The sequence below is a fragment of the Artibeus jamaicensis genome, unplaced genomic scaffold (genome assembly GCF_021234435.1).
Source record: "Artibeus jamaicensis isolate MK-2021 breed Jamaican fruit bat unplaced genomic scaffold, CSHL_Jam_final contig_354, whole genome shotgun sequence".
NCBI classification, from domain to species: domain Eukaryota; kingdom Metazoa; phylum Chordata; class Mammalia; order Chiroptera; family Phyllostomidae; genus Artibeus; species Artibeus jamaicensis.
Window position 1 is genome coordinate 40,608,115 of NW_026521803.1, and position 27,130 is coordinate 40,635,244.

General features: G+C 39.6%; 1 protein-coding gene across 1 annotated transcript in view; it reads left to right on the forward strand.

The window, feature by feature from the left end:
* The window catches only part of CDH7 (cadherin 7), a 119,920-nt gene extending 103,738 nt beyond the window's left edge, over positions 1-16,182 (forward strand). Inside the window, exon 12 of the mRNA XM_037128714.2 lies at positions 13,518-16,182. Coding sequence (XP_036984609.2) covers positions 13,518-14,011 — 494 coding nt within the window. The 3' untranslated portion in view covers positions 14,012-16,182. The remainder of the gene's footprint in view (positions 1-13,517) is intronic.
* Positions 16,183-27,130: the final 10,948 nt, after the last annotated feature.

Genomic DNA, 27,130 nt, shown 5'->3' on the forward strand with positions numbered 1-27,130 from the left:
GGGGCCAATGATGCTTATGGGTCACCTCTGGGAAGCTGGTAGGAGAGCCGGGCTAACACACTCTGAAGATGACGAAGCAAAAACCATGGTCCAGTTTCTGTGTCTGGATATATATATGTCTGTTACAGACAATAGTGAAGGGGAGAATGAAAGGGCCCACTAATTTATAGCGTGGCAGGTGCTCTATATCTGTCTCCATCTTTTCTCTCAGTTTTGGGAGGATGGTGCTGTTCTGGCTGTGTGTTTCTTTACACCTGTGGATCACTGTGCCTTCGTACATGAATTGCATTGTGATTTATACTATGTGTGCATGTAATGTACAAAGTTGGAGCTGCAGAGATCCTCTCATTATGATTTCGCCAGCACTATTTCCTATATGTTGGGATTCTCATAAAATGTTGACTTAAATGTTAGGAAACTGAATTCTAACACCAGAAGTGTAGGTTAATGTTATGTTTTAACCACTGTAGTAGCATTCTAATTTTTTCTAACATCTACTTTTCCCCTCCTCCTATCAGTCCAATCAGAAGGATTTTTCTTTTTTTTTTTTCCTTTCCAAAAAACAAATCTGATTGAATCACATTCTCTTTGAAACATGTTGGTTCCTGGGCCTGCAGGGTCTTTCAGGTGCCTACATCTCCAGTGCTGTCTTCTACCTCTTGCTCCGTTCTCCAGCCATGTTGGTGCCGACCTTTGCTCATCGGTTGACTATGCCAAGAGTAACCTTTCTTATCACTCCTTCACCCCCACCCCAGCCCCTGGTTAAATCTTCATCTGGACCTGGTTTCCCTAATACATATATATCTTTAAAGATTATGTTTTCTTATTTTGAGAAAATACATTTAGTTGTCTTATTATTTAATTAATATCTGTTTGCCCCATTTAATTGTAAGTCCATGAGGAAATGTATTATGCTTGATTCTATATGCGACCTTATATCATTGTGCCTTACACACACACACACAATGGTTAACACGTGTTTGTAGAGTGGATATGTGAAATTATGAACAGCCAGCGCAATGTACACATGCCACGTGTCTGGACGGCAACTAGACCTGCTCTTTTCTCTGTCTCCACTCAGAACTGTAGTCCACATGATAGAAAAGACAAGTGATAAAACCACTTAAACTACATTATCTTTTGCTTGCATAGGAAGAAAAAATATTTTAATACAGAGATTATCTCCATAGATCCTGAAGATCAGTTAATACTTATTCTACATAAAGGGTGGAATGTTTCTACATGCTGAAGTATTTGAAAAAAAATACTCTCCCAAGTAACCGAAATATTAGACACTTCACATTTTTAAATGTTCAGGCAAGATTGTGAAATAAGATAAACTCCATAAGACATTAATATCCCGCAGGTGAACTTTCTCTGTGGGCTGAGACATCTGTGGGTGTTCTCGTGTCTCCCCTTTACCGGACACTCTACTTGAGCATCCGAAGGCAAGTTTATTAGTAGTGTAAAAATGTTTACAACAGAACATAAGATGTAATTGTGTATGCACGTACACACACAGGACACACACATGCAGTTGGCCCTTAAGTGACACAGGGGTCAGGGGCACCAGCCCGGGCCCCACCAGGTGAAGCTGAAAATCTACATATAATTTTTGACCCTCAAAAAACTTAACTGCTAATTGTCTACTGTTGACTGGAAGCCTTACTGATAACAGAAATCATTGGTTAACACACATTTTATATGCAATATGTATTACACACTGTATACTTGTAATAAATGAAGCCAGAGAAAAAATGTTAATGAGATCATAAGAGAAAATATATTTACAGTACTTTATGTATGGATACCATAAGTTTATGAAGTTATCCAAGTGAATCTTCTTTCAGTACCTACCTGAATCAATATCACCTTATATGCTACAAAACACTGTAGATCTTATAAAATGATGATGTGAAAAATAATTCCCTTATTTACAGGTGCAGTGATTCCTGCACTGATGACTGAGAAGCAGCGATATGATTTTATCAGGGTAGCCTGCAGTAAAAGGGACCATTGCTTCATGGTGGCCCAATCAGTCATTATGAACTGTTTAGGGCATACACCATTACAGTCATCTTCATAATACAGTATTGGAAAGACTTACAGTTTTCAAAATCACTTACCTGTGACAGTAGGTCAATACACTGTTTCCCCTATTATGGAGAGACGTACTGTTACAGGAATGTAATTTTCTAAAAAGCAAATTTGTAAAACAGGAAGGAAACTAACAGATAACTAATCTTTATGAACCATCACACACCTTACACCTGTGTAAGACTAGTTCCTCCACGTCAAGGTTTGCACCCAATGTCCGACATAGTGAGCACTCGGACGATGGTAATAACGGCGCAAAAACGCTTCCTGCAGTTCTCACCCTGTACTTATTCCATCTCCACATGAAGACACACACACAACAGGTAGATTAATCCTATGGCAGGGTGACTGTTTACGGTTCATTCAGTGGAAGTGAATGATCGCCAAGGTCTTCATCCTCATCATCTTCATGGCTGAGCAAGCGGAGGAGGAGGTTCGCTTTGGCATCTCAGGGAGACAGAGTCAGGAGAGGCAGTCCCACTTGGTGTAACCACAGAACGACATAGCAATTCCATCTGACTTCTTTGCTCTTTCTTCCTCACACATGTTTCTCTGTGGCACCACTGCTCCTCACTCTGTGCCCGCGTCACTGAAGGTGCACGGCAGTGGAGCTGTCTGGATTCACTGGGCCCTCCTCCAAGGCTGCCGGTCAGTGGTCAGTTTGTTTTCTGGACCTGCTGCATCTCCATCTTCTTCTTCAATGTTTGGCACTCACTCAGAATCACTCATCTCATCTTCCATGAATTCCTCTGCTGAGGCGTCCACTGGCTCTTGAATTTCTCCCATATCTGTAACCTTGAAATCCATAACCCCCACTGTTTGTTTTTTTTTTTTTTTTTTTGCTATATCCACAGTCTCTTTCAGATTTCCTTGACTGGCTCCGTCATGAATGCTGTGATGTCACGCACAACGTTGGGACGCAGTTTTCACCAGCAGTTCTCTTCCTGACTTTCGTGATGTTTTTCCCTGTTGGGCTGCTGTTCCATAGTATTGACCATCCTTTCCATACAGTACCGTGTGTAATGAGCCTTTATGGTTGGTCCTCTTGACCTTGCGATCCAAAAGTTTAAGTAGAGGCATCATGTTTGGGAGCAGGTACACCACTACAACACCCCTGGTGTTGAATTCAGGGAGTCATAGGTATTCAGGGGCATCGTCCAGTATCCAAAGACCTTACACGTCAGCCTCTTACTGGCCAGGTACTTCCTGACTTCAGGCACAAAGCACGGAGGGAACCCATCCAGAAAGAGGGTTCCCATTGTCCAGGTCGCCTTGTTAGCCAGCCAAGAGATTGGCCCCTGGCATTTTTCTTTTTCCTTCAAGACTCATGGGTCTATATAGATAAGGGCAGTCTGGATCATACCCAACTGATTTGCACAAACCAGAGTCAGCCTGTCCCCTCCTGCTTGCTTCCCTTCCTTCCTAAGAAATGTCCTCTGTGGTATTTCTTTCCAAAATAGAGCACTTGTGTCTGCCTTTAAAAACCTGCTCAGACAGCTCTCCTTTCTCAGTGGCACCTGAGAATCGTTCTGCAGCCTCTTGGTGGGCAGAAGCCTCCTCTGCTGTCACTGTGACTTTTTTGAAGCCAAGGCTCTTTCTAAAATTACCAGACCATTGCTTGCTGGCATGAACTTCCCCAGGTATGGGTCCTTCACTTTTCTCTTGCTCCAAGTTGTCATGAAATGACCTTCCTTTCTCTCAAATTATGTCAGGGTCTGTAGGCGTGCCTTTCTTATAAAAATAGTGTTACCCACATACAGCAGCATTTTTTAATACGAGGTATTGAATACAAAAGTATTTAGCAAAGCATGCAACTTTTTCTAACCTGCTGATATAGCTATAGCAGTCGTTCATGGATTTCCTTTTATTTTTATTTTTAATAATGACTTATGCTGAATTCACTTCTCTTGAAATGGTGGCCAACCACCGCTACAGACCCCAATCTATGGTACATATCAAGTACGTCAACTTTTTCTGGGAATATCATGACTCTTCTCTGCTTCTTGGGAGTGCTCCCACCATCACCGCTGGCATTTCTTATGGGTCAGTCCCATGGTGTTATTCGGGGTGTACAGAATTACAATAGACATGATGAGGAATACCTGAGCACTGCCAGAGATCCTTTGTTCTTGTGATACAGAGTTTACTGGAGAGACGGGTTGCTCACACAGAGATGATTAGCATCACATGGCATTTTAAGCAGATACTCACGACACTTGGGCTCACCACAAAAGCACTGAGAGGTGGCTCTGAAATTATTAACCATATACAGTAGGTATATGGTTAATTTTTTGCAATTAAGTTTTGATACTGCATCTTGATGTTTGTTTACATTTCTCTCAATAGCAAATGGCACCGTGTACTGTGTGTATGTAAGTTTTGGTAAATTTTAAAGTTATATAATAGATTTATATGTTTTATGGTAGTAAATGATAAAACAAACTAAAATCTGCACATATTTTAGGAATTCGTAATGTATCTTTCTTCATTTTTTTGAATATTTTACCCTACATGCTTTGTCTGCAAGGCTTTTTCAAATTGTCAGAAATCTCCAAAAACTTGTCCAACATTTTTATTGGAAAAAATCCAGTATGTCTTGCAGTTAAGATGGCAGAATAGGTATTGCTCTTCTCACCTCTTTTCACAATTTTAACTAAATTATAGGAGAAACATACTTGAGAACCACCTGAACACAAGCTGAATAGGTTTTCTGTGAATAAGCATAAAAAGAAGAAATCTAGTAGTGAGTTGAGTATGTGGGGCACGCTGGTCTCACACCCACACATGGCAGTTAACAGTCGGAAGAGAGAACTCAGCTGTGCAGGTCCTCACTAAAAAAAACAAGGAATCCCAACCCATGGCCCCAGAGCTGAGAAAAGGAGTCCCCATGGCTTCTGGCTATCAAAACCAGAGGGGGTTGCATTCACATGAGGCAGGGGGCTTCTGGAGTCCCAGCCACCCGCCCCTGAGAGGCCCCACATAGACTTTCTCACTTGTAAACTCACTCAGGGTTCCCACCAAAAAGTGCCAGGGGCATAAGAGAGGAACTGAATTGATGACCTTCAGTACAAAAGCTGGAGGGATGGGGATCAGGGAGCTCTCTCCTGGGATGGAAGTGCTGGCTGTCACCAGTGTCTCTCTATTGAGACCTTCTGCCTCCTAACCAGCAGGCATGCACCTATGCTGAGCTCTTCCTTAGCCTGGCTAACACAGTTTTCCCTGCCCTGATGATTTCCTGAGACCTCAGCCACTGAACTCACTTGTCCAGCAGCTGCTGCTTCCAGTGGATTTTCCACAGTGGCTTTCTTCACCTCATGCTTGGACTTTCCTAAAATCTTTCAAAGGTTCCCCAAATAAGCATTTGCTGGCCTTAGCATGTCTTATTCCTCTCTCTGAGGGGCTCCAAGCCTGACCCAAGTGGCAGTGGGGCTCAATTTTCATTGCAACTCCTGCCAAGTGACTGAAAACCTGCCATGAGCTGCAGCCAGTGTTAGCTTAGAATGTAGCTTCAACTAAGGAGCCATGACCTGGCATAAGTGACGGCTGACCTCATCTCACACTGTGGCACTCACCAAAGGGTTTATGTATTGCCTAGTGATACCTGGCCTTGCTTTGAATTATAACTTCTGAAATGGCCCCAGAACCAACATACCCAATGACAAGCTGTGCAAATGACACCCCTTAGGGTGGATTTCATTTGGACCAGAGTCCTGCTAAAGTGAAAGCAAACCCTCTCACTCTGTAGGGTTTGCCTTCACACAACAGCTTCTCTACTGTAGTGATGGCCAGCCCTCACCATCAGTCAGCCTGAGGGTCAATACCACTACCGTGCCAACAGCAGTCAAGGTTGGACGACAACAGGGGGCACACAACCCACACAAGGGGTACACCTGGAGCACCGGGCTCTGGTGAACTGGGAAACGGTGCCACCGGGGCTCATAGGACAACTACTACATAAGCTGACCTGGCAAGACTGGGAGACATAGAAAATCTACTCAGTACCTAGAAACAAATATAGGGAAGCATCCAAAATGAGGAGACAAAGAAACATGTCCCAAATAAAGAACAGGATAAAATTCAACAAAATGTAGACAAGTAATCTAACAGATACAGACTTCAAAACACTGGCTACAAGGCTGATCAATGAACTTAGGGGAAGAAGAGATGAATTCGATGAGAACCTCTATAATGAGATAGAAACCATCAGAAAGAACCAGTTAGAAATAAAAGATTATCATAACCTAAATGAAGAAAAAACAGGGAATCAGTATCAATTAGATGAAGCAGAGGACTGAGTCAGTGACCTGGAAGACAAGATAGCTGAAAACACACAATCAGAACAACAGCAACAACTTTTTTCCTTGTGGCTAACGGGATTTCTGGGACAACATCAAGTATACCAAACTTTGCATTACAGGGTACCAGAAGAAGAAAGGGAAAGCAAGGAATTGAATATCTATCTGAAGATCAACAAGGAAATCAACAAGAAAACAGTGGCTTAAATAACACATGAGATCAGATGGGCATATTGATATTTTAGGACATTTCAACTAGGAGCAGAAAATTATACATTTTTTCAAGTGCATGTGGATTATTTCCTAAAATAGACCACATATATGCCATGAAACAAGTTTCAATAAATTTAAGAAGACAAATCACATCAAGCATCTTTTCCAGTCACACATGCTGTGAAGCTAGAAACCAGTTACAAAAGGAAAACTGAAGAACACACAAAGACATGGAGGCTAAATAACATGCTACTAAACAAAGAATTGGTTAACAATAAGATCAAGGAAGAAATTTCAAAAATAACTTGAGCTCTGGCTGGTGTGGCTTTGTGAACTGAACACTGGGCTGAAAACCAAAGGGTCGCCTCTTCCCAGAAAAGGCACATGCCTGGGTTGTGGGCCAGGTCCCCAGTAGGGGCTACACAAGAGTCAACCACACATTGATGCTTCTCTCTCTCTGTCTAAAAATAAATAAAATTTTAAAATACCTTGAGATGAATGAAAAGGAAAACAGGACAACCCCCCAATCTATGGAGTATAGCAGGTGCAGTCCCAGGAGGGAAATTGATAGCGATACATGCCTACCTACTTCAAGAAACAAGAAAAATCTCACATAAGCAATCGAGAACTAAAAAACACAGACAAAGCCCAAAATGAGTAGAAGGGAGAAAATAAAGATAAGAGCAGAAATAAACAGGAGTCTAACAAAAAATATATATATAAATGATCAAAGGAAGCAAGAGCTGGTTCTTTCAAAAGATAAACAAAATTGATAAACTTTGACAGAGCCCTCAGTGAAAAGAGGACCCTAACAATGAAGTCAGAATTTAAAGAGAGTGACAACAAACGCCATAGAAATACTACAGTTATACACCAACAAATTGGACAACCTATAGAAATGGAAGCATACCATCTCCCCAGGCTGAATCAATAAGAAACAGAAAACCTGAAGACACTAATAACTACTAATGAAATTCAGTCAGTAATTTAAAAACTCTCAACAAACCAACCCATGGGTGATACCACTTCATGGGTGAATTTTACCAAACTTTCAAATAAGAATTAATACCTAAACTTCTCAACCTATTCCAAAAATTTGAAAAGAGGATAGGATCCCAAACTCATTTCAGAAGGCCAGAAAAGAAACCACAAAAAAAGAGCAAATATAGGCCAGTATCCCTGATGAAGACAGATGCAAAAATCCTCAACAGAAACTTTACCAAACTGAATTCAGCAATACATAAAAAAAAATCATATAACATGATCAACTGGGATTTATTCCTAGGTTGGAAACCTGGTTCAATATCCACAAACTTTAATATGATACACCACATACACAAAATTATACAATCATATCAACAGATGCAGAAAAATGTATTTGATATAATCCAACATTCATTTATGATTAAAAAATCTCAGCAAAGTGGCTTTATAGAGGCCGTAGATGACAAACAGACAACTAGCATCATACTCAACATTACAAATTGAAAACTTCTTCTGTAAGATAAGGGAGAAGACAATGATGTCCACTGTCACCATTTCTATTCAACATAGTTTGGGAACTTGTAGTCACAGAAATATGACAATAAAAAAATAAAGGCATCCAAATTGCAAAGGAAAAAGTAAAACTGTCAATATGTGCAGATGCCATGATACTGTATATGGAAAATCCTAAGGTATCCACCAAAATACTATCCTAAGATAATGAAGGAATTTCATAAAGTAGCAGGATACAAAATTAGTATTCAGAAAGCTGTTGCATTTTTATAGACCAATAACAAACCATTAGAGAAATTAAGAAAGCAATCCCACTTACAATTGCATCCAAAAAGAGCAAAGTATATTAGGAGTAACTTTAACCAAGGAAGTATAAAACCTGTACTCAGAAAGCTCTGACATATTAAAGGGATTGTGGAAGGATATACTGCACTTGTGGATGCGGAGAATTAAACATTGTTATCATGCCCATACTGCCAAATCAATGTATATATTCAATACAATCCCTATCAGAATGCCAAAGGTATTTTCCAGAGAACTAAAGCAAAATACCCTAAAACTTAGATGACCACAGAAGACCCCAAAATAGCTGAAGCAATACTGAAAAAGAACAAAATTGGAGGTATCACACTGCCTGATGTCAAACTATAAAGCTGTACTAATCAAAACAGCATAAGACTGGCATAAAAGCAGGCAAACAGATCAATGGTAAGAATAGAGAGCCCAGAAATAAACCCACACCTATTTAGGGTCAATCTGGGACAAAGGAGGCAAGAACGTACAATGGGGTAAAGGCAGCATCTTCAATAAACAGTGTTGTGATAACTGGACTGATGCAAAAACATAAGTCAAAAATGTGTTAAAAGACTTGGATATAAGAAATTAAAACATAAAACTCCAAGAACAAACCATAGGCAGTAATCTATTTGATATTGCTCTTTGCAATATATATTTTTTGGTTGTTTCTCTTTGGGAAAGAAAAAAAAGAAAAAGTTTTTGCACAGTGAAAGAAACCATCAGCAAAATGAAAAGACAACCCACTGAATAGGAAAAGATAGTTGCCAATGATATATCTGATAAGGGATGAATAACTTGCATGTATAATGGGCATATATGACTCAATGCCAAATTCAGACAAATCTGATTTAAAAATGAGCAGAGGACCTGACATAATTTTTCCAAAGAGAACAAGCTGACCAATAGACATATGAAAAGATGTTAAATGCCACTGATAATCAGGAAATACAAATAAAAACCACAACGAGATATCACTTCACAGCTGTCAGAAAGCTATCACCAAACAATGAATAAGTATTGGTGAGGATGTGGGAAAAAGGGACCCTTGTTCACTGTTGATAGGATTGTAATTTGGTGCAGCCACTATGGAAAACAGTATGGAAGTTCCTCAAAAAAAATTAAAAATAGAACTACCTTATGAACTAGCAATTCCACCTATCTGGGTATTTATCTGAAGAAACCCAAAACCTAATTCGAAAAGATGTGTGCACTCCCATGCTCATTTCAGCAAGATTTACAACAGCCAAGATGGGGAAGCCACCTAAGTGCCACAACCACACCTAGAACAAAAGCAGACTAAGAGGACAGCTAGATCAGGAGTGAACCATAGAAATGAAGATCACATGGAGGGTTAGCAACAGGGGAGTGGGAGGAGGAGAAGGGGGAAGAAGGTACAGAGAATAAGTAGCATAGACGGTAGGTAGAAAATAGATGGGGGGGGCGGCAAGAATAGTATGGGAAATATAGAATCCAAAGAACTTGAGACACATGGTCATAAACTAAAGGGGGGCAATGAAGGGGGGAAATAGAAGAACTGTAATGGCATAATCAATAAGATAAAATTTAAAAAAACAGACAAATGGAAAAGGAAGAGGTTGTACATCTGTACAATAGAAAATTACTCAGCCATAGAAAAGAATGAACTTTTGCCACTTGTGACAACGTGGGTAGACATAGAGGGGTATTAATGCTAAGTGCTATGGGACAGAGGGAAACAAATACCATAAGATTTCACTTATATGTGGAATCTAAAAAACAAAACCACCACATTAAACAGAGGCAAACGATAGACACAGAAGATCAACTGCTGGTCACCAGATGGGAGCGGGGTGGGGGCATGGGTGGAAAAGTTGAAAGGAATAAGAAATACAAATTGCCAGTTATAGGAAGCATTAGGGATGCAGAACACAGCACAGGGAGGATGGTCAGTAACATTTTAATAACTATGCACAGTGTCAAATGGGTATTGGACTTACTGGGGTGATCACTTTGTAAGTCATAAAAATGTCTAATCACTGTGTTCTACACCTGAAACTAATACAATGATGTATGTCACCTGTAATGGAACAATGAAGACAATTTGTAAATCTACTCATAAGGGAGCCCGGACAGTTTCAACCCATGTTGTTCAAGGGTCAGGGGTGTGTGTGTTTGTGTGCATACACATGACAGAGATGGAGAGAGAAGATTCATTGTAATTATATGAAGGAAAGAGAATTGAGAATTCTGAAATATCTTGTCTACTTTGACATTGCATTGAACTAAAAGAGCATGCAATTCTTGCATAATTCTTACTTCTTACCTTTATTTGCTTTGCATCCCTCATTTCTTACATCCTTTTCCACTCGTGGACCTTCCTGCCCCCTCAGCTCCGCTGTCCAATGTGTGGAGCAGATTTCGCATTTTTGCCCGCCCCACCTGTCCGTCCATCATGATTTTCCCTGATACTTCTCACCTCTTCTATTCTGACTTCTCAACAAGAAGTCTTATGTGGCCCCATGTTCTTTCTGTTACAATTACTTTTATCTTTGGGGAACTATGTAAAAAGTTTCAGAAACTAAAGATATACATAATTCAAAAATTGTTTAATTTATACATTTGAAAACTTAACTGATGTGTCATTCTCTGCACAAGCAGTTGCCACTTGAGCTCCAGCCTGCAATCCCATTGCCTTGCATCGAAGCAGTGAACTCAGAGTGCTGCAGACGTGCACTGGGGTGGGGCCTGTCTCACCCCCTAAGTATCGCATTTAACTTCATGGACAAGAGGTCGTTTCAAATGCCCGAGACAACCATCAACGGTAAAAATACCTCACAGAATCGCTCCAAGTGTCAAATGGTAGACCTCCATTTTTCACCGTACTGCCTTTCCTCCGTCCCATTTAATCCTCAGTTCGCATGCCTTAGCAAATATTTGGTATGCTTTTCTACTTCGCTTGTTAACTAATCTTGTTCTTCGTTTTTCTTTGATCAAAGGAGGAAAGTGATGGCATTACTTGCTGTGATCATGGAATTTTGAATTAACATGATAACAATGAAAAGTTTTCTGTTGCTCACCAAGTGCCTGGCATTCTGCTAACTCTACTTATCGACTCCCGGGCCCCTTAGCTCTATAATCCACCCTGAGACCAGCGACGTTGTCTATAATTATCATGAATAGCTGGGCTCATTGCCCAGGATCACACATCGAACCTGTGAAAAGGCTGGGCTTTGACCCAACACCTTCTAGACACCTAAGCTGTATACAAGTTTCAGGTCCATGCCTGAGTGCTAATGTGGAGCTGTGACAGAGCTATAAGGCTCCAACGTGGACCTTGAAAACCACAAGGTTTTGGAGTGGTGGCAATGAAGAGTGTCAGACAAGAAGAGACAAGTGCAGGGGATCCATTTAGTGGGGAAGGAAGGCAAGTACCAGATGGGGACAGACAGAGAAATGGATTGGAGACAGGCGTTTGAACTATGTATCTGCCATTTTGGTGAAGCCAGTCCAGAACGAAATAGTAAGTAGGAGATAAAAAGAGACCAGGCATGTCTGGGCCACAGCAATGTGAGAAGTTGGCCAGAAAAGCTCAGAAGTGTATCCAGTTTCTAAACTGTAGGCTGTCAGTAAAGCTGATGCATGAGAAATAGGTCAGGGTGAAGTGGGGAACACAAAATATAGCAATAAATAAGGAAGAAGAAAGTGTCACAGAAGGCAATTGTTTTCACGACTATTTTCAAAGAGCTCCAATAAAAATGTCTTCATCGGTCCATCCCTGCTGATGTTTAGAAAAGCAGATCGCAGATAAATACTGAAGCAAGCACATACTTTCCACTGAGGATAAAAACATTAAAAAACACGGGGCGGGGTGGGCTGGGATGGGAGAAATAGACAGAAAACTGTACTTGAAAAATAACTAAATAAAAAAATTAAAAAAATATCAAGTACTTAGAGGGATGGTGTTTTAATGCAGATTAATGGGGAGAATGGAACATGCCTTACCCTCTAACCACTGTATTTAAGTTCCTCTGAATTCCATAAGATACCCTTTGTGGTTTTATATTTGTATTTTCAAATATATTCTTAATTGCCAAAGTAATGCCCTATATTTTAAATATAAGCATTTCAAAAAATTTTTTAAAGATGCCAGGAATAACAACCCTTTGGGCCTTTCAGATGCCCCCACCCCAATTTTGGCTGATGTGATCCGAATTGTTGAAAAAGATGTATGATTGGTAGACAGATAATTAATGTAAATTCACGTGTTTGCATATTTTTAAATTCCCAAACTTAAGAATACTTTTCCTCCTCCATTTCAACTTAATTCAGCCATGAAATCCACTGTCTTCATTCTGTAGGCATGTGGCCGGAGCAGAGCAGACCCATTTTCCTTGTGTGGCCAGGACACTTGCTCCATTATGTAATTATTAACTTTGATATAGGAAGCCTAATTCCTAATGTCACACAGATGCTTGATTTCTTAAATCTGCCGTTAGCTAATGCTGGAAACCTCACAACCAATATTCTTTCTTTTGGTATAATGCTTAAAGACCAAGTTCCGTATTCCTACGAGTAGGGTTCAATTTCCTACAGAGAAGCTTTTCATCTCCATACAGGGTCTGACTTGCTAGATTGTATTTAACAGCTGAGTTTTAGAGACAAGTAGTAGGTATTTCTTCAAAGACCCCTACTAAATGCTGTAATCCATTTTCTTCTGAAATTGCAGCTGCCAAATTATACCCAAAACATTTGTAAATGCCACTTTGCCTTTCCAGTAATTACTGAGTTCAAAAAAAAATATCCCTTTGTGTTTCTTTGCTTTGAAATTATTGTATTTATCCCGAACTTGCCCTTCACTTGGTTCTATCAAATGCTACCGTAGCGGTTATGGGAAAGAGGGAGGCATCAATTCTGAACAGGTGTGGAAAATGATTGCTTTTGATGTCCTCGAGTGTTCTATTTTTAAGGGCGTTTTGGCGATTTTAACACCTCAACTGTTCCGAATTCCCCTGTAAGTCGCCTGCCAGTTGATTTTCCCAGAAAGGGCAGAAAGCCCGAGTCCACTTCGGAGCCCCAACGCCGCAGGATGCCCGTCCTGGCCTTTACTGAAACTGTCCCTCTGCTGTCCCCTTGTTTCAGTGCTGGTCCTGCTGATCGTCACCCTGAGACGGCGGAAAAAGGAGCCCCTCATTTTCGACGAGGAGAGGGACATCCGAGAGAACATCGTGCGTTACGACGACGAGGGCGGGGGCGAGGAGGACACCGAGGCCTTCGACATGGCTGCGCTGAGGAACCTCCACGTGGTCAGGGACACCAAGACCCGCAGGGACGTGACCCCGGAGATCCAGTTCCTGAGCCGCCCGGCCTTCAAAAGCGTCCCCGACAACGTCATTTTCCGGGAGTTCATTTGGGAGCGGCTGAAAGAAGCGGATGTGGACCCCTGCGCGCCCCCCTACGACTCCCTGCAGACCTACGCGTTCGAGGGGAACGGCTCGGTGGCCGAGTCGCTCAGCTCCCTGGAGTCCATCAGCTCCAGCTCGGAGCAGAACTACGACTACCTGAGCGACTGGGGGCCGCGCTTCAAGCGCCTGGCGGACCTGTACGGCCCGGGCCAGGAGGGCCTGTACTCATAGCCCCGGGGCCTGCGTGGGACCGGTGCTGCAGACCAGGGGGGAGCAAACCCAAAATGCAATGGAAAAAAACACTGCATACAGACGACAGGAACTCCACTGGCTAGAGGAAGTGGTTGTACATAGTGCTCCATTTTTAACAATTTAGGTTTCTGCCTCGGTGAAGTGTAGTAAGTTCATTGGATTGACCCAAGGGATGGATTGACCACGGACCCTGAGCATGGGAAGGTTTTCTGGCCAAAAGGAATGCTCAGTGTTTTTGTGAGTAGATAGCAGCTCTCAGCTGCCTGCAAAGGCGCCCAGCCTCTGTCAGTGAGTGGTGCGCCCTGTGTCATCGGCGAACCCCAGATGCTGTGCACATACCCTCGTGATGCAGCCAATGAGAGCGGTGGAAAAGCCTGCAACTTCTTGCATATCAAATCTTGGGACACATTTAATTTATAGGGATGCTTTTAGCTTGCTAGATTAGAGAATCCAGCAGAATTTTATTGCTGTGGGTTAGCAAATATATTTTATGTAGCAAAATATAAATTCATAGAAAAGTCCTCCCCAATCTTCCAATGCAATCCAATAAAATGTGGTTTAAGGCAGTGTAAAAAAAAAAACAAAACAAAACATTGTTTAACCAATAAATAAAAAGGGTTCTAAATAAGACAAAGGTAAATCATGCTTAAAGTGTGCAATCGTTCTGAGATTCTTTTGTAGGTATAAAAAGCTGCTATTTGTCAATTTTTTTCTCTTTTGATTTGTACGGGAGAATATCCTTTCTTTCTTATTTGATACATCATATTACATTTATTTTGGAGCTCCAGTCTCCACTAAGTTCAGGTCCATCTTACTGCCTCATCAGAACATGCTGCTTTTGTCTCCGGTCTGAGCTCCGTGAAGGAAATGAAGCAGAGAAATGGAGACAGAACGGAGTGGTTAAGTCCTGCTGCAGCTGACATCTCGGAGAGGAGCACAGCTACTGGACATGCAGGTCACTGGTCTTAGCCATCAGAACAAGAGAGTGCAAGATTTGTGTTTTAGAAAGAAGATTTAAAAGATAATTGAGATTTCCTTTGATGCAAGATTTACTTTTCAAGGTCACAAGTTCTAGATGCTCCAAAGACTTTGTTTTACCCCAATCCCTTTTGCTGCAAACATATGGCGGGTAAGACTGATTTTTTTAATATACCTTCAACAATGTAATGTTATACATTTCAGAAACCCATCTTTAAATTCCAATGCAAATATGTTCCTCCAGAATAGACCTTGTGTAATTTCTGTGCTGGTTTAGATGTGCCAAAGTGAGGAGACCAATTTCAAGGGATCACATGTGTTTAAGTTTGTAATGGGCTTCTTGTTAACAGAGAAGAATTTTATGACTAATATACTATTTCTACCTTATCTTTTTTTTTCCTAGAACAGTACTAGTTTAATGTGCATATATTGAAGTAAGAACAGATTTTCTTTGCTCCTTTTGGGAGGAATTATTGTTGAGTTCCTAAGAAGTCTGTAGGGGGTGGAGTAGACATTGTGTAAGAAATTAAGTTCTGAAAGTGCTTCTTTCTGAAAGACAAACACTGGGACTAGGACTTCAGTATTTTGATGACGCGAGGAGAAACTATGTAGGATCCTGTAAACTCGCAGCCCCCTCCTTGAAATGAACTATGTGACAGTGGCCTTCAGCTTCATCACAATAAATAAGTCAATAAATTGGGTTATCTGCCAACAGTCCTTTCATTTGAACAAAGTTTTGTAGACATTGTTTCATGACCAGGTAGATATGCTTCTTGCTGTATTGATACACGTATATAGAAAAAACCAATTTTATAACAGAGTAAAAGATATGTCATTACTTTTGGTCATTTATGTATGTTTTTCAAATAAAAAAACTAGTACACGTATACCCTTTTCAAAAAAAATCACAGTGCGGCGTAGGAATTATGTAGGTACTGAATCGGCAAGGTGCTGAGAAAACAGTGGTGTAATAATCCCCTTGTCGTCTGCAAGAAGATAAAATAGTTTAGTACAGTTGACTTTTGTTGTCAGAACTGCTGATTGTTGCACATATCACTTAATGGAGGTGTGAATGTATTTTAGAAAAGGAATATCCCATTATTCACCAGGCTTTCTTTCCTTTTAAAGAATATATTTTCTTGGTTTTTAATTTTTTTCATATTTGCCAGTAATATATTGGGAAAAGACTCAAATTTAAATAAAGATTTGAAATTCTTGCCTATGCTCCATTGCCATTTTATGTGTGGAAGATTTTATCAATACTGTGTTGAAGTTGACTCAGTGCTTTTTTTTTAAATGCTTGAGATGACTGGGAAAATATCCCTAATGTAGACAGGATTTATATGAAGTACTCTAGCTGAACCTAACTATAATGATGGCACATTGATTTTAGTGTCCTTTTTTTCAGAAATATGACACTATGCATGATTACAGTTGAAAGATGGGCTCTGTTTTAAAAGCAAAAACAAGAATTGTTGACTGCTTAAAAAATCCATTTTAAGTTTCCCTCCCCCTCTTTCTCCCTCTCTTCCCCTCTCTCTCCCTCCCTTCCCCTCTCTCTAAAAATAAACAAAAACTTTTTAAAAATCCACTTTAAAACAAGTCAGGATCATCTCCAAAATATTTAAATGAACACCTATTATCTAGTCAGTGATATTCAGTAGTTTAGTAGGGCCTACCAGTACCAACTACCAAGAGTCAACGAAGCCACCTCTTCTAGTGACACTATGTTGCGAAATTGAATCAGCCATGGTGGCAATATTTAGGCCACTATGGAAATCAGCAAACACCATCTGTTTTCTTCGGGAGAACTGGTTGTTAAATTTTCTCCAACACTCCACTGCTTAAATTATTTTATAAGGGGAACGAACACCCATGATTGTGAATACAAGTATGAATGAACAGAATGTTAAATAGTGACATGAAAGGAAGTTTTGCTCTATCCTGCTAAATATAAGTGCATGGGCTAGTGATTTCCCGGTATTGAATCCTTAGAGCTCCAAGAAGAAAGGAAGAGGATCCAGCTCAATATGAGGAATGATGGCTTACTCATTTCAAGTACAGGTGATAGTACATTTACAGATTTCCACTCGCCCCCATGAGGCCACCTGTAGAAACTCAGCCTGCACAAAGTAACGCAGGTTTTGAACAACTTACCTTCCTATGAAAACAGCTTCCTTTCACTCATTACTGCCCATGTCAAAAGGAAATAGGCCCACACTCCTATTCTAAAATGTTATTATCGCATCATTTTCAGCCAGCATAACAAATACAAAAACTAAATCTTGCCAAGAAAGTGGACTTTTCATAGATCAAGCCTAAAGTATCATTCTGGATTCACAGATCAGTCTCTATGCTAAGGCAATTTTCCAAGGCCAGCTGCAGACCGACATCAGGAGGGAGACGACAAGAAAAGGTAAGTTATATGGAGACAAAAAGTAAACGGACAACCCGGACGAGCCCTGGACACGCTCTGCCTGGACACGAAGCTCAGCCTGAGGCCGACTGCAGTTGCAGCTAGTGCAGAACAGGCAGGAATGATGCTCAGGGACAGACAGCTGCCTGTGCATGCTGCCCTCTGAGAGGGTCTAAAACTGTTTCAACTTCACGCACAATGAATTTCTGCACTGGATGATGAGTAGGCTTTGGCACTTACTCTCATGTAAGTGATGTAGTTATACAAGATGAGAGTGATATTTGTGTTATGGCTCACATGCCCCACAAAACTTATGTGAAAACAGAGTTAGCATTATATTCAAATAGAAAGTCTAGAGGTGCTCCAAATAAATTAAGATGAATGTATTGTAAGAGGCAAAAACCATCTAATTTAAACATTTTGGTTTTAAGCACAAGTTGCAAATAATCTTCAAGTGTTCATCTTGACTGTGGCATCTATTGACCTACAAACTTTGTTACTCTAATTGTTTCTGAATTACTATTTCAAGGTTTATTTATAGTTGATATAATTAAATTTGAGTAAAAGAAAGCTTCAGCTTACTCGTAACTTGGGTTACATGAAATATATATGACAATAGATAAGGAACATCCTGTTTACTTCATCTTGAATATATGGTAAGTTGTTTTAAAATTATGACGTTTATTGTGTATGTGTGTATATATATATATATATATATATACACACACATATGAATGATGGCATATGAAAGTTTGGCAAGGGAAACTAATACAATGTTAAATGACTAATCATCATCATAATTAAAAGAGCAAGAAAGGCACAAAGGCATTTACATTTTATGTGTAATTGAAATGGTTTCAGAGGAGTGGGATAGGCCCTCGAACTAAAAGGGAGTTATTCGATTAGGCAGGCATTGTAAAGTTTAATTCCAGGGGTAATTTTTCAAGCAAAAACAAGACAGCCAGTGTGTGTGACATTCTGACACTTCATTGTTATGCTGACTGGGACTGGCTCAGAGCTTAAGTAACTGTAAAGGACATGTGCCGATTTGTGTATGTGTGTATGGGTGTGGATGTGAGGCACTGAGAAGTATGTCTGCAGTGACCTTGAAAAATTGTCTAACATCACCTTGTTAATGCCAGAATATTACTGTCATTTGGCAAGTGCCTGTTAGGCAGTAAGACCAGAAAATATGATAGTAACTGAAGAGAGCAATATTTTGTTTGCTTTATGAATGTGATTTAATTTACATGAGAAGGATTTGGGTGCTAAGGGGAGAACATTTCGCTGAACTCTCTGAACAATGGCCTCATTTTATTTTCCTTCTGTGTTTGCGATCTCATTGCTGACACAATATACAGTGTGAATTGCCTCTGATGGGGTGTCCTGGGCTTTGCCCTCAGGAGTGACAGTCTTGGGAAGTCGCCCCAGTGTGTGGTTATTGCATCGGGTCAGAAGCCAGGCATGGCACTTCTGCTGTTCCCCGGGTGCCATGCTAATTCCCTGAAAATTGAGTTAATGACTATCTTGGCTGTTTCAGAGGCTTGTTGATGATCAAGTGCAAGTGTTGTGTAAACTGTAAAACGCTGTAAAAATGTAAGCCTTTATTGTGGGAAATTGTGGAAATCGTGTAATGAGGTTGATTATACAGGGGCAGGTTTACAGTTAGTTGTTTGTACAGAGAAAGGCATGCAGGTTCCTAACCTTACAATAGCTTGATTAACGATGTTTTGTGTGCCCACAACTATAAACTTACTTTTGCCCGAACTTGTATTTATTGTTATATTGTAAATACAGGTAGTTTGGGGAAATATGCATTAAGGAAAAAATAGTAACAACATACAATTGGGAAGGAATATTCAAAGAGACAATTGACGTAATTAATTGAAGCTACTTCCTAAAATTGGTCATCTTATCAGGACTGTAAAGGATGAAGTCCAGTCCAGACTAATAACAAAGGCTATGAGCCTGGACCAGGGATGACAAGTAAAGAACAATTCTTTCCCACTCAGGAGGACTGAGGAGGTGGTGCAGACTCTTAGAGCAAACCCAGCCATGACAGACCACAGACACATGGGCACAGAGAAGACCTAGAGGACAGTAACCGGTGCAAGTTAGGCAATCGTGAGATATCCAGAGGTAATCAAGGAAATGAGGCTCTAGGGAATTTAATAATTTTTCAGTCATGAGTGGCATATGTGTGATGAATAATTCATACACTTCAAAGAATTAGAGGACAGTGACAGTGACTGCATATGAAAGGCATCCTACACTCTTGTTTTGATGACCTGAAAGCACTTCCAATATCTTATAGCAGCTATGTCAGCCTTTTGTAAGTGAAGAAGACATCAGAGATTAAAAATAATGTGCACAGGATACTGCTGCTTTGTCAGTGACCGCCTGTGTTGTAAAATCAGTGCTATTAATAAGACTTCAACTCAACATTAGCTATTAGTTTTCTGGTTATTTGAATCTCATGTGAACAAGCATTATAAAATAATCTATTAATAACTATAACTATAATGAGAATGTTGAGAAGTACAGCCTACTCACACTTAAAAAGTTCTTTACACTTTTATTGCATTAATTAATGGAATTATGCTCATGGTTTATATTTTTATAAGCAGGAAAATTATATGATTTATTACCTTACTAATATTTCATACTATAATTTTGTAAGTATAAATACTATGATTTTTTTAGAATAATTGTATCTTATCCAAGGAAATGTGAAGTAAGTGGTAGAGATGAAAGAAGAAAAATAAAACCTTGATGTTTTGCCAATTAATAATTATTATATTATTACAGACACTCAAAAAATGAAATTCTGGTTTGGGAGGGTAAGAAGGGAGTTGAAACTCATTCCGAAATCAGACTCTCTGATCTTAATTAGACTTTGGTTTTTTTTACAGAGTGTGAGACGCCTTTATTTAAAAAAAAAACATCTAAACGGAAAATGATACTAAAGTTGGTATTTCAAAGTAGTAAGAAAACAAAAGTATATATAGTACCACTAATCTGACATTTCATCAGTATGTTCCAGTTCTCTGCTTGTTATCTCTGAGAAGGTTGACTGCCCCAAGAATGGATGACATTGAAGCAATATGGCGGCTGGACATTATGTGGGTCACCCTCTCAGCAGACGCCTGTACTTTTTACTACACTGAGACTTACAAGAGTGTAAGGAAAAGCCCGACAAGACTTACATTTTGAAAAAAATAAAGAAAATAAATTTAAAAGATAAAGGCAGAATACCATGGAAGTGAACGTAAACAAGCTGAGATGCAGAGTTGCACTATGGGCCTCGGTCAGCCCAGTGTCAGGCCTGTGGGAGAGGATGGTGCCCACATTTGCCTGGGACCCACAGGGGGGCTAATGCCAGTTGAGGCGAGCTGTCCCACAGCTCCCAGCCTTTCAATCCGACATGAATGAACAATTAAAATTCATGAAATACAAGACAGTTCCCAGAAAACCCCAACTATTTCAGAAATCGTAATGATCAAAAACATCAAAAGAGAATGCATGTGTAAAGTGTTTAATGGATCAAAGAGAATTAAGCATGAACAATAGAGTTTATTGATGATGACAGTCTACTTAGCAAAGACCCAGATTATGCATTTAGAAGTGAATAATGTAAACTTTGAAGATAAAATGTCAATGAAGTGGCTATGTACGACACCTGACACTGAAGAAGAGAGACTTGGTAAACTAGAAGATAGAAGAAACTACCAATATCTTTATTTTTTAAAATCTATGTCACTAGGTAATTATACCAAATTAATTAGTATATGTCACTAGGTAATCTATGTCACTAGGTAATTATACCAAATTACCTAGTGACATAGATTTAAAAAAAATAAAGATATTGTCTTCAAAAACATAAGGGACAAGGATGAAATGCAAAGATCTAACATGCCTATACCCACTGTGATCTCAAAGAATATTTCATTGCCTCTCTTGACTCCCATTGTTGAATGATGGTTTACCTTTGGCCCAGGCCTGCTGTGCTCCTGCCTTTACAGCAAACTGTACCCACTCTCTACTACAGAGCCTGGTTCATTCAGTTCAGTTTTCCATGTGACCAATATTGTTATTAACATATGAAGCATTAATTCTAGCAAAAAGACATTGTGTACGTTCATCAAAACCTGTGGCACACAATGAAAAGTCAGCAGGATGCTTAAGCAATTTAAATTAAACTCCAATAATTGAACACAGGCTCTGTGTTTTAGTTTATCTTTCCTAAGGTGTTTGGATGATTTCTCCTGAAGTTTCTGAAAATCAAAGTGAAGCCCAGAATTTTTCTTCTGAAAGGAAATGTGTTTATTTAGATCGAACAGAAAGAATGCAGTTAAATAAGGATGGAAGTGAAGATGGTGGTTATTTCTCTTCTAATATATCTTCTCACCCCTCACTGCCCACGACACTTTCACCATGTTTTTGACAGCTAGGAAATGTAGCCAGTGGAAGTATGGGTCATTCTGTAGTTCTCTGGTGACCTCAGTCACTAATTCTAACCTATACCACTTCTAGGGGGTCTTAGATCTCTTTGTAAATCTCATAAAGAGCACTGGACCATGCTTTGCATTTCAGAGACTGGAAGGAAAGAGGCTCATTCAGTGCTATGTCAAGGTAATGATATATTTTTTCTTTTTTTGAGTATAAAGAGGGTGACAGGTGGGTGCTGTTCTACGAGGACTCAGTCTCATATCAAGTTCACAAGGGTAGAGTTTGATAGCCAAAGATCCCTTAACTTTTGCACTTGCTTCTTTCACTGAGAGAATGATAAACAAGTAAAACTAGTCTTGTTTTCTGATGGGGCAGTGGAGTCTACAGAGGCCTATAATCATGGTGATGGAACCAGACCTAAAAGAAGGTTCAGAAGGTTCAGATTCATTTTTCTTAGTAGTCTGAGGCTTAGGCTAATTTATAGACTCTAAAGTGAAGATAATTTGTGAAACTGTGTGTAAGAATTTACAAATGAGATTATTTCTTATTCTTAATATGTATTATTACTTTCATTATACATAATTATATGGGGAAAGATTTGAATCACATAAATAAATGCTCTGTGACAGATACTTAAGAAACTTACATATATATGTATATTTTACCATTAATGTACCTATATTTTCTGAGAACATGTATTATCAGCATTTCATCTACATGGAAAGTGAAACTCAGAGGTTTGATGAATTGGTCAATGTCACGAGCATTTCGTGATGAAGCCGGGACTTCAGCTGGGCTCAGATCATGTTTCCTTAACACTATGAGGATCCCTCATAATTGGAAGTTCAACAGACTGATATTATAATTTTGCCTATTAAACACATATGCATTGACCATGACAAAGGTAGGGCATTACAGGCAATTAAAGCTTATTGTTTTTCCTCCATGTTAATAATGTGGTCTGAGGAGGGAATCATAAAACATGATCCTTTAGCTCTAATGTCTCCAATTGAGAAAACATGTGCAATGGGTTTATAGTCACTTTTCTATAGCAATTTTTTAAAAATAACCTTTCTAGTTACAAAAACTTCAACCATATGCAAAATTAGAAGCACTCAGTTTCAGCAATTACCAATTAATTGAAGGTCAATCTTGTTCAATCTATACTGGTACCCCCCAACATTGGTTTTTAACTTTATGAACAATTCAACACTTTTCTTTGTAACAGCACATCAGTGCATACGCAATCAAGCAGGGCTGCAAAGGAATTCCTGATAGATGGTTTGAGTAGTTGTTGATCTCAAGAGTGAAGGACCGCCGCATCGTGAACGGGAGCTGGGATTAGAAGCTGTGACCTCACAGTGAATACCCAGGATTGAGCACACTGCCTTAGAGCAAATGCCACCACCAGTAACAGGCACCAATAGTTTTGTTACAATAATGGCCTTAAAACATTGTTTGTAATTGAAATCTTCTTAAAGACTACTACTACACAAGCAAATATTCAGAAAAAAAAGATGTTTGTAATTGTTGAATGCATTCTAACAATAAAGAGAGATTCAGAAAATGTTGGTCAAAAGAGTATTGATTTGTGACTTATGGCTGATTTTTAAAAATGTTACTTAAATCACCCGTAATTCATGTCAAAATGTCTCCCCCTCTCCCACTCAGCTTCCTCAGAGCCAATCATTTGTTCATGAATCGTAGAAGTGCCGATTTTTCTTCTACTGGGTATGTGGTGGTCACACTACAGTGAGGCAGATGTTATGACTACACACCTACTGAACAGTTTTTTTCTGAATGCCATTCCTGGATTACCTAAATCACAGGTAGCCTTTTTACTAAGTAATGATGTTCTTGTAAGAAAAATTTATTTCTCTAGACTTCAAAACAGACACTGAATTAGAATTTTGGGAGTGGGAGTTTTTCATTTCAGGACATCATCTAAAATGCCAAGAGCTACCTTAGGAGAGAGCAAACAGGCACCTCCCTCAGAATCTCCACCATGGAGACCAATTAATACTACTCCTTAAATGGTAATGCTGAAACTACCTATGGATCCAACTGGTCTCTACAATGGGCCAGAATGGTCTTATAATCACCAGTGGTTCTGCAGTATTTCAAATTGTCTTTTGCAGTTGAAACATTAAAATAAAAAATAATGGTATCGATTATAGCTACTCAATAAAATTATCCATGAGTTCATGCTGGTATACATGAATACAAAAAATTAGAAATAAATAAAGTTATTTTCTTATAATTGAATAACAACCAATAATATTGAAGGGGTAATGAAGTTAGGCATCAATGATATTAATACTAGTGTATAATGTTTGTTGATAAACATATTAGCTACATACTCTTAGGATTTTTTCTCACAACATATTTATCACAAAGGGATAATAAAAGTTTAACAGTGGAGACGTCTGCCAGATATTGCTTTGATCAGCTAATGATCTGACCACTAGGACACACTGTTACCAACTGCATCTTGCTATGATGCACCAAGAGGGGTACCAGTGTTATTCCCAACAGATGTCACATCTCCTTCAAGTGGAAGACTCCTAGAGTAAACTCAAACTGAGAAGCAGTCTCCAAAGTAAGGAGTCCATATTTTTTTTAAAGTGAAGAGATCAGAAATTGTTAAAAGCCAGGGAATTAAAAATTAACTTTCAGATTAAAGGGAAACAGATATAGTTGCCACACATCTACCTTTGGAGTTAAAATGCACTTGTCAACACATTTATGAAACTACAACCTGAAGGCCAGCTCAGCCTCTGATGGACCACACAGTGAGATTCCCTTCATGTATTTGGTGAAAGGGATCTAGGATTATGGTGGAAGTAGAATATTAGATGGAGACGGCATTATCTCAGTGGCCCAGATAAATTAAAATAGACAATTAAATAAAACATATTAAGAGACTGAACACCACAAACGCTCATGCAGACGATGCGGACGCGGCTACAGTTTCTATGGTGATCGCCAAGCTGCGGCTAAGCTCCGACTTCTTTTTCCGTATGAGTCTATTTTTTGTTCTAAAATTCTGAGAGATGTTTTATTTTCACCAACAGAATATGTGTTGGCAATAGCTAATTTTCCAACTAACTATTAGCTTTTCAAATAAGTGTCTATAAACTTTGTAATGAACGTTATCACTTTTTCCCTGTGATGTGAATGACAGACTTTCTGACTGGATTGGTATAGACGCACTTACTGCAAATCTATGGATTATTTAAGATCAGAAATTTTTTCTTTTTTTTTTACTATTTTTTAATTTATTTTTCAAGTACAATTTTCTGTTTACTTCTCTCATCCCAGCCCACCCACCCCGTGCTCCCCACCTCCCTCCCATTTCCACCCCCCTTAGTTATTGTCCCTGTGTCCTTTATACTTGTTCCTCCAAATCCCTCCCATTTTTTCCCCTTAAATTCCCTCCCCTAGAGAACAAGGGGACAGCAACCAGGGGGAAGATCAGAAATTTTCTTAAGAAAGTGTTGACTAAGGAACTATACGGGATATAACAAAACTTACGTGAGTTTCAAGCGGCCTATTTATCACTTATTGTACTTGTTAATAAAATAATATGTGTCTTAAAGGTTTGAACTATCACTAAGCAGAGGCTCTTTATTTTTTGCAGTCAAACCCTTTCCTTACGAAGTCAGAGTATATGAGTTACACACTTTATACTAAATATTCTAAAGTAATTCAAGTGATTATACTTAGAGAATAAAACTGACAAATTATTCTCTAACAAAATAAAATACAATGGGAGGTGTCCCATCCTTTATCTGCTTTAATGGCTGGCAAAAGACAAGTTGTAATTACAATTTCCTATGCAGTTAATACTATTAATATCTTTAAATATTTTTTCCAGGAAGAATCTTAAATTATCCCTTAACCTTTGATGGCATTATCAACATGTATAATGGACTCATGGCTTTATTTTCACTTTATTCATTCTACCTTCTAGAGAGATGAAGATATTCAGCGTGATAACTCTCCTCACTGTTTGACAGCGTCTGATTCATGGTCAGGCTCTGCTTTCTTGAACTCTCCCCCACATCGTCTAACGTGAGCTCTGAGTCTTTGCTAACACCGTCTTGCTGAGATATCCAGCAACTCTGCGTTGTGCTTCTGTGTTGTGCTGAGGAGTGAAGCCCCGTTTTGATGAACTACCGGACGGTTCCAGTAGGGGGCCCACAGCTGCACAGCAGATAATGATGGAGAGACGAGGAAGCAGCTGGAAGAGCATTGAGGGCCCAGGGCATGTTTTTCAAAGATGAGATGATAGTGCACTGTTTCTGTGAGCTGATAGGAGGGAGATAACTTCCGAAGTTTTATCTCTGAGGGGCTGAGGGAGGAGTCGAAAACATGGGGGTGGCCTCAGATATGTAAAAGGGGGGTCCTTGTACAGCAATGTGAGGGAAGACAGGCCTCCTGCTGTCAGCACGGGTAGCTGGAGAGTGAGAGTAGTGGGGACAAGGGGAAGTTCCCTGCTAATTGCTTTTGTTATTCTCCCTGGACAAGAGAGAGCACAGTCATCAGTAGGAAGTGAGGAAGAGGAGTGGCAACTCTAGGATTGAGGAGAGGAATAGCCAGAGTTTCAGGGAGAGGGAAGAGTAAAAACGGTTGGGGAAGTGGAGCAGCACCTGGGCTAGCAGTGAAAACTCAGCCCCTTGAAATTATTGCTCATGACCAGAAACCTGACAAACCTGTCTCTACATTCCCAAATCCCAACACATACAATGTAATTTTTAAACAAAGATGGGTATTGAGCACCTAATTCCTGATTTACTAAGATTATCAAGCCTTTCGCACACACACGTACACACACACACTTTTTGAGGTCAGTTTTTCAGAAGCAGTCATTAGGAGGGACAACGCGGCACCAGCACGTACAGCCCCTGTGGGTAGACTCCCGGGTCCAAGGCCGATTACCTGAGAGATACAGGTAAGAGACTGATTCTCTGCAGCTGAAAGTACGCATCTCTGCAGCTGGCATAGCAATCAGATCTATTTTATATGGATGCTAAGAGTTAAAATATATTAATACTTACAAAGCACTTAGAACAGGCACTGCATTTAATAAATAAACAAAAATCTTATATCATTTTCCCCAAATTGTGTAGAACACATGAAATCAAGTGAAGGGCATATCATCATGGCCTATTTGCTAACATGATTCTTTCTGGTGGTGATTAGGACATCACAGTTGGCAAGCCGAATGACTTAAATCATTTAATGTTGAAGCC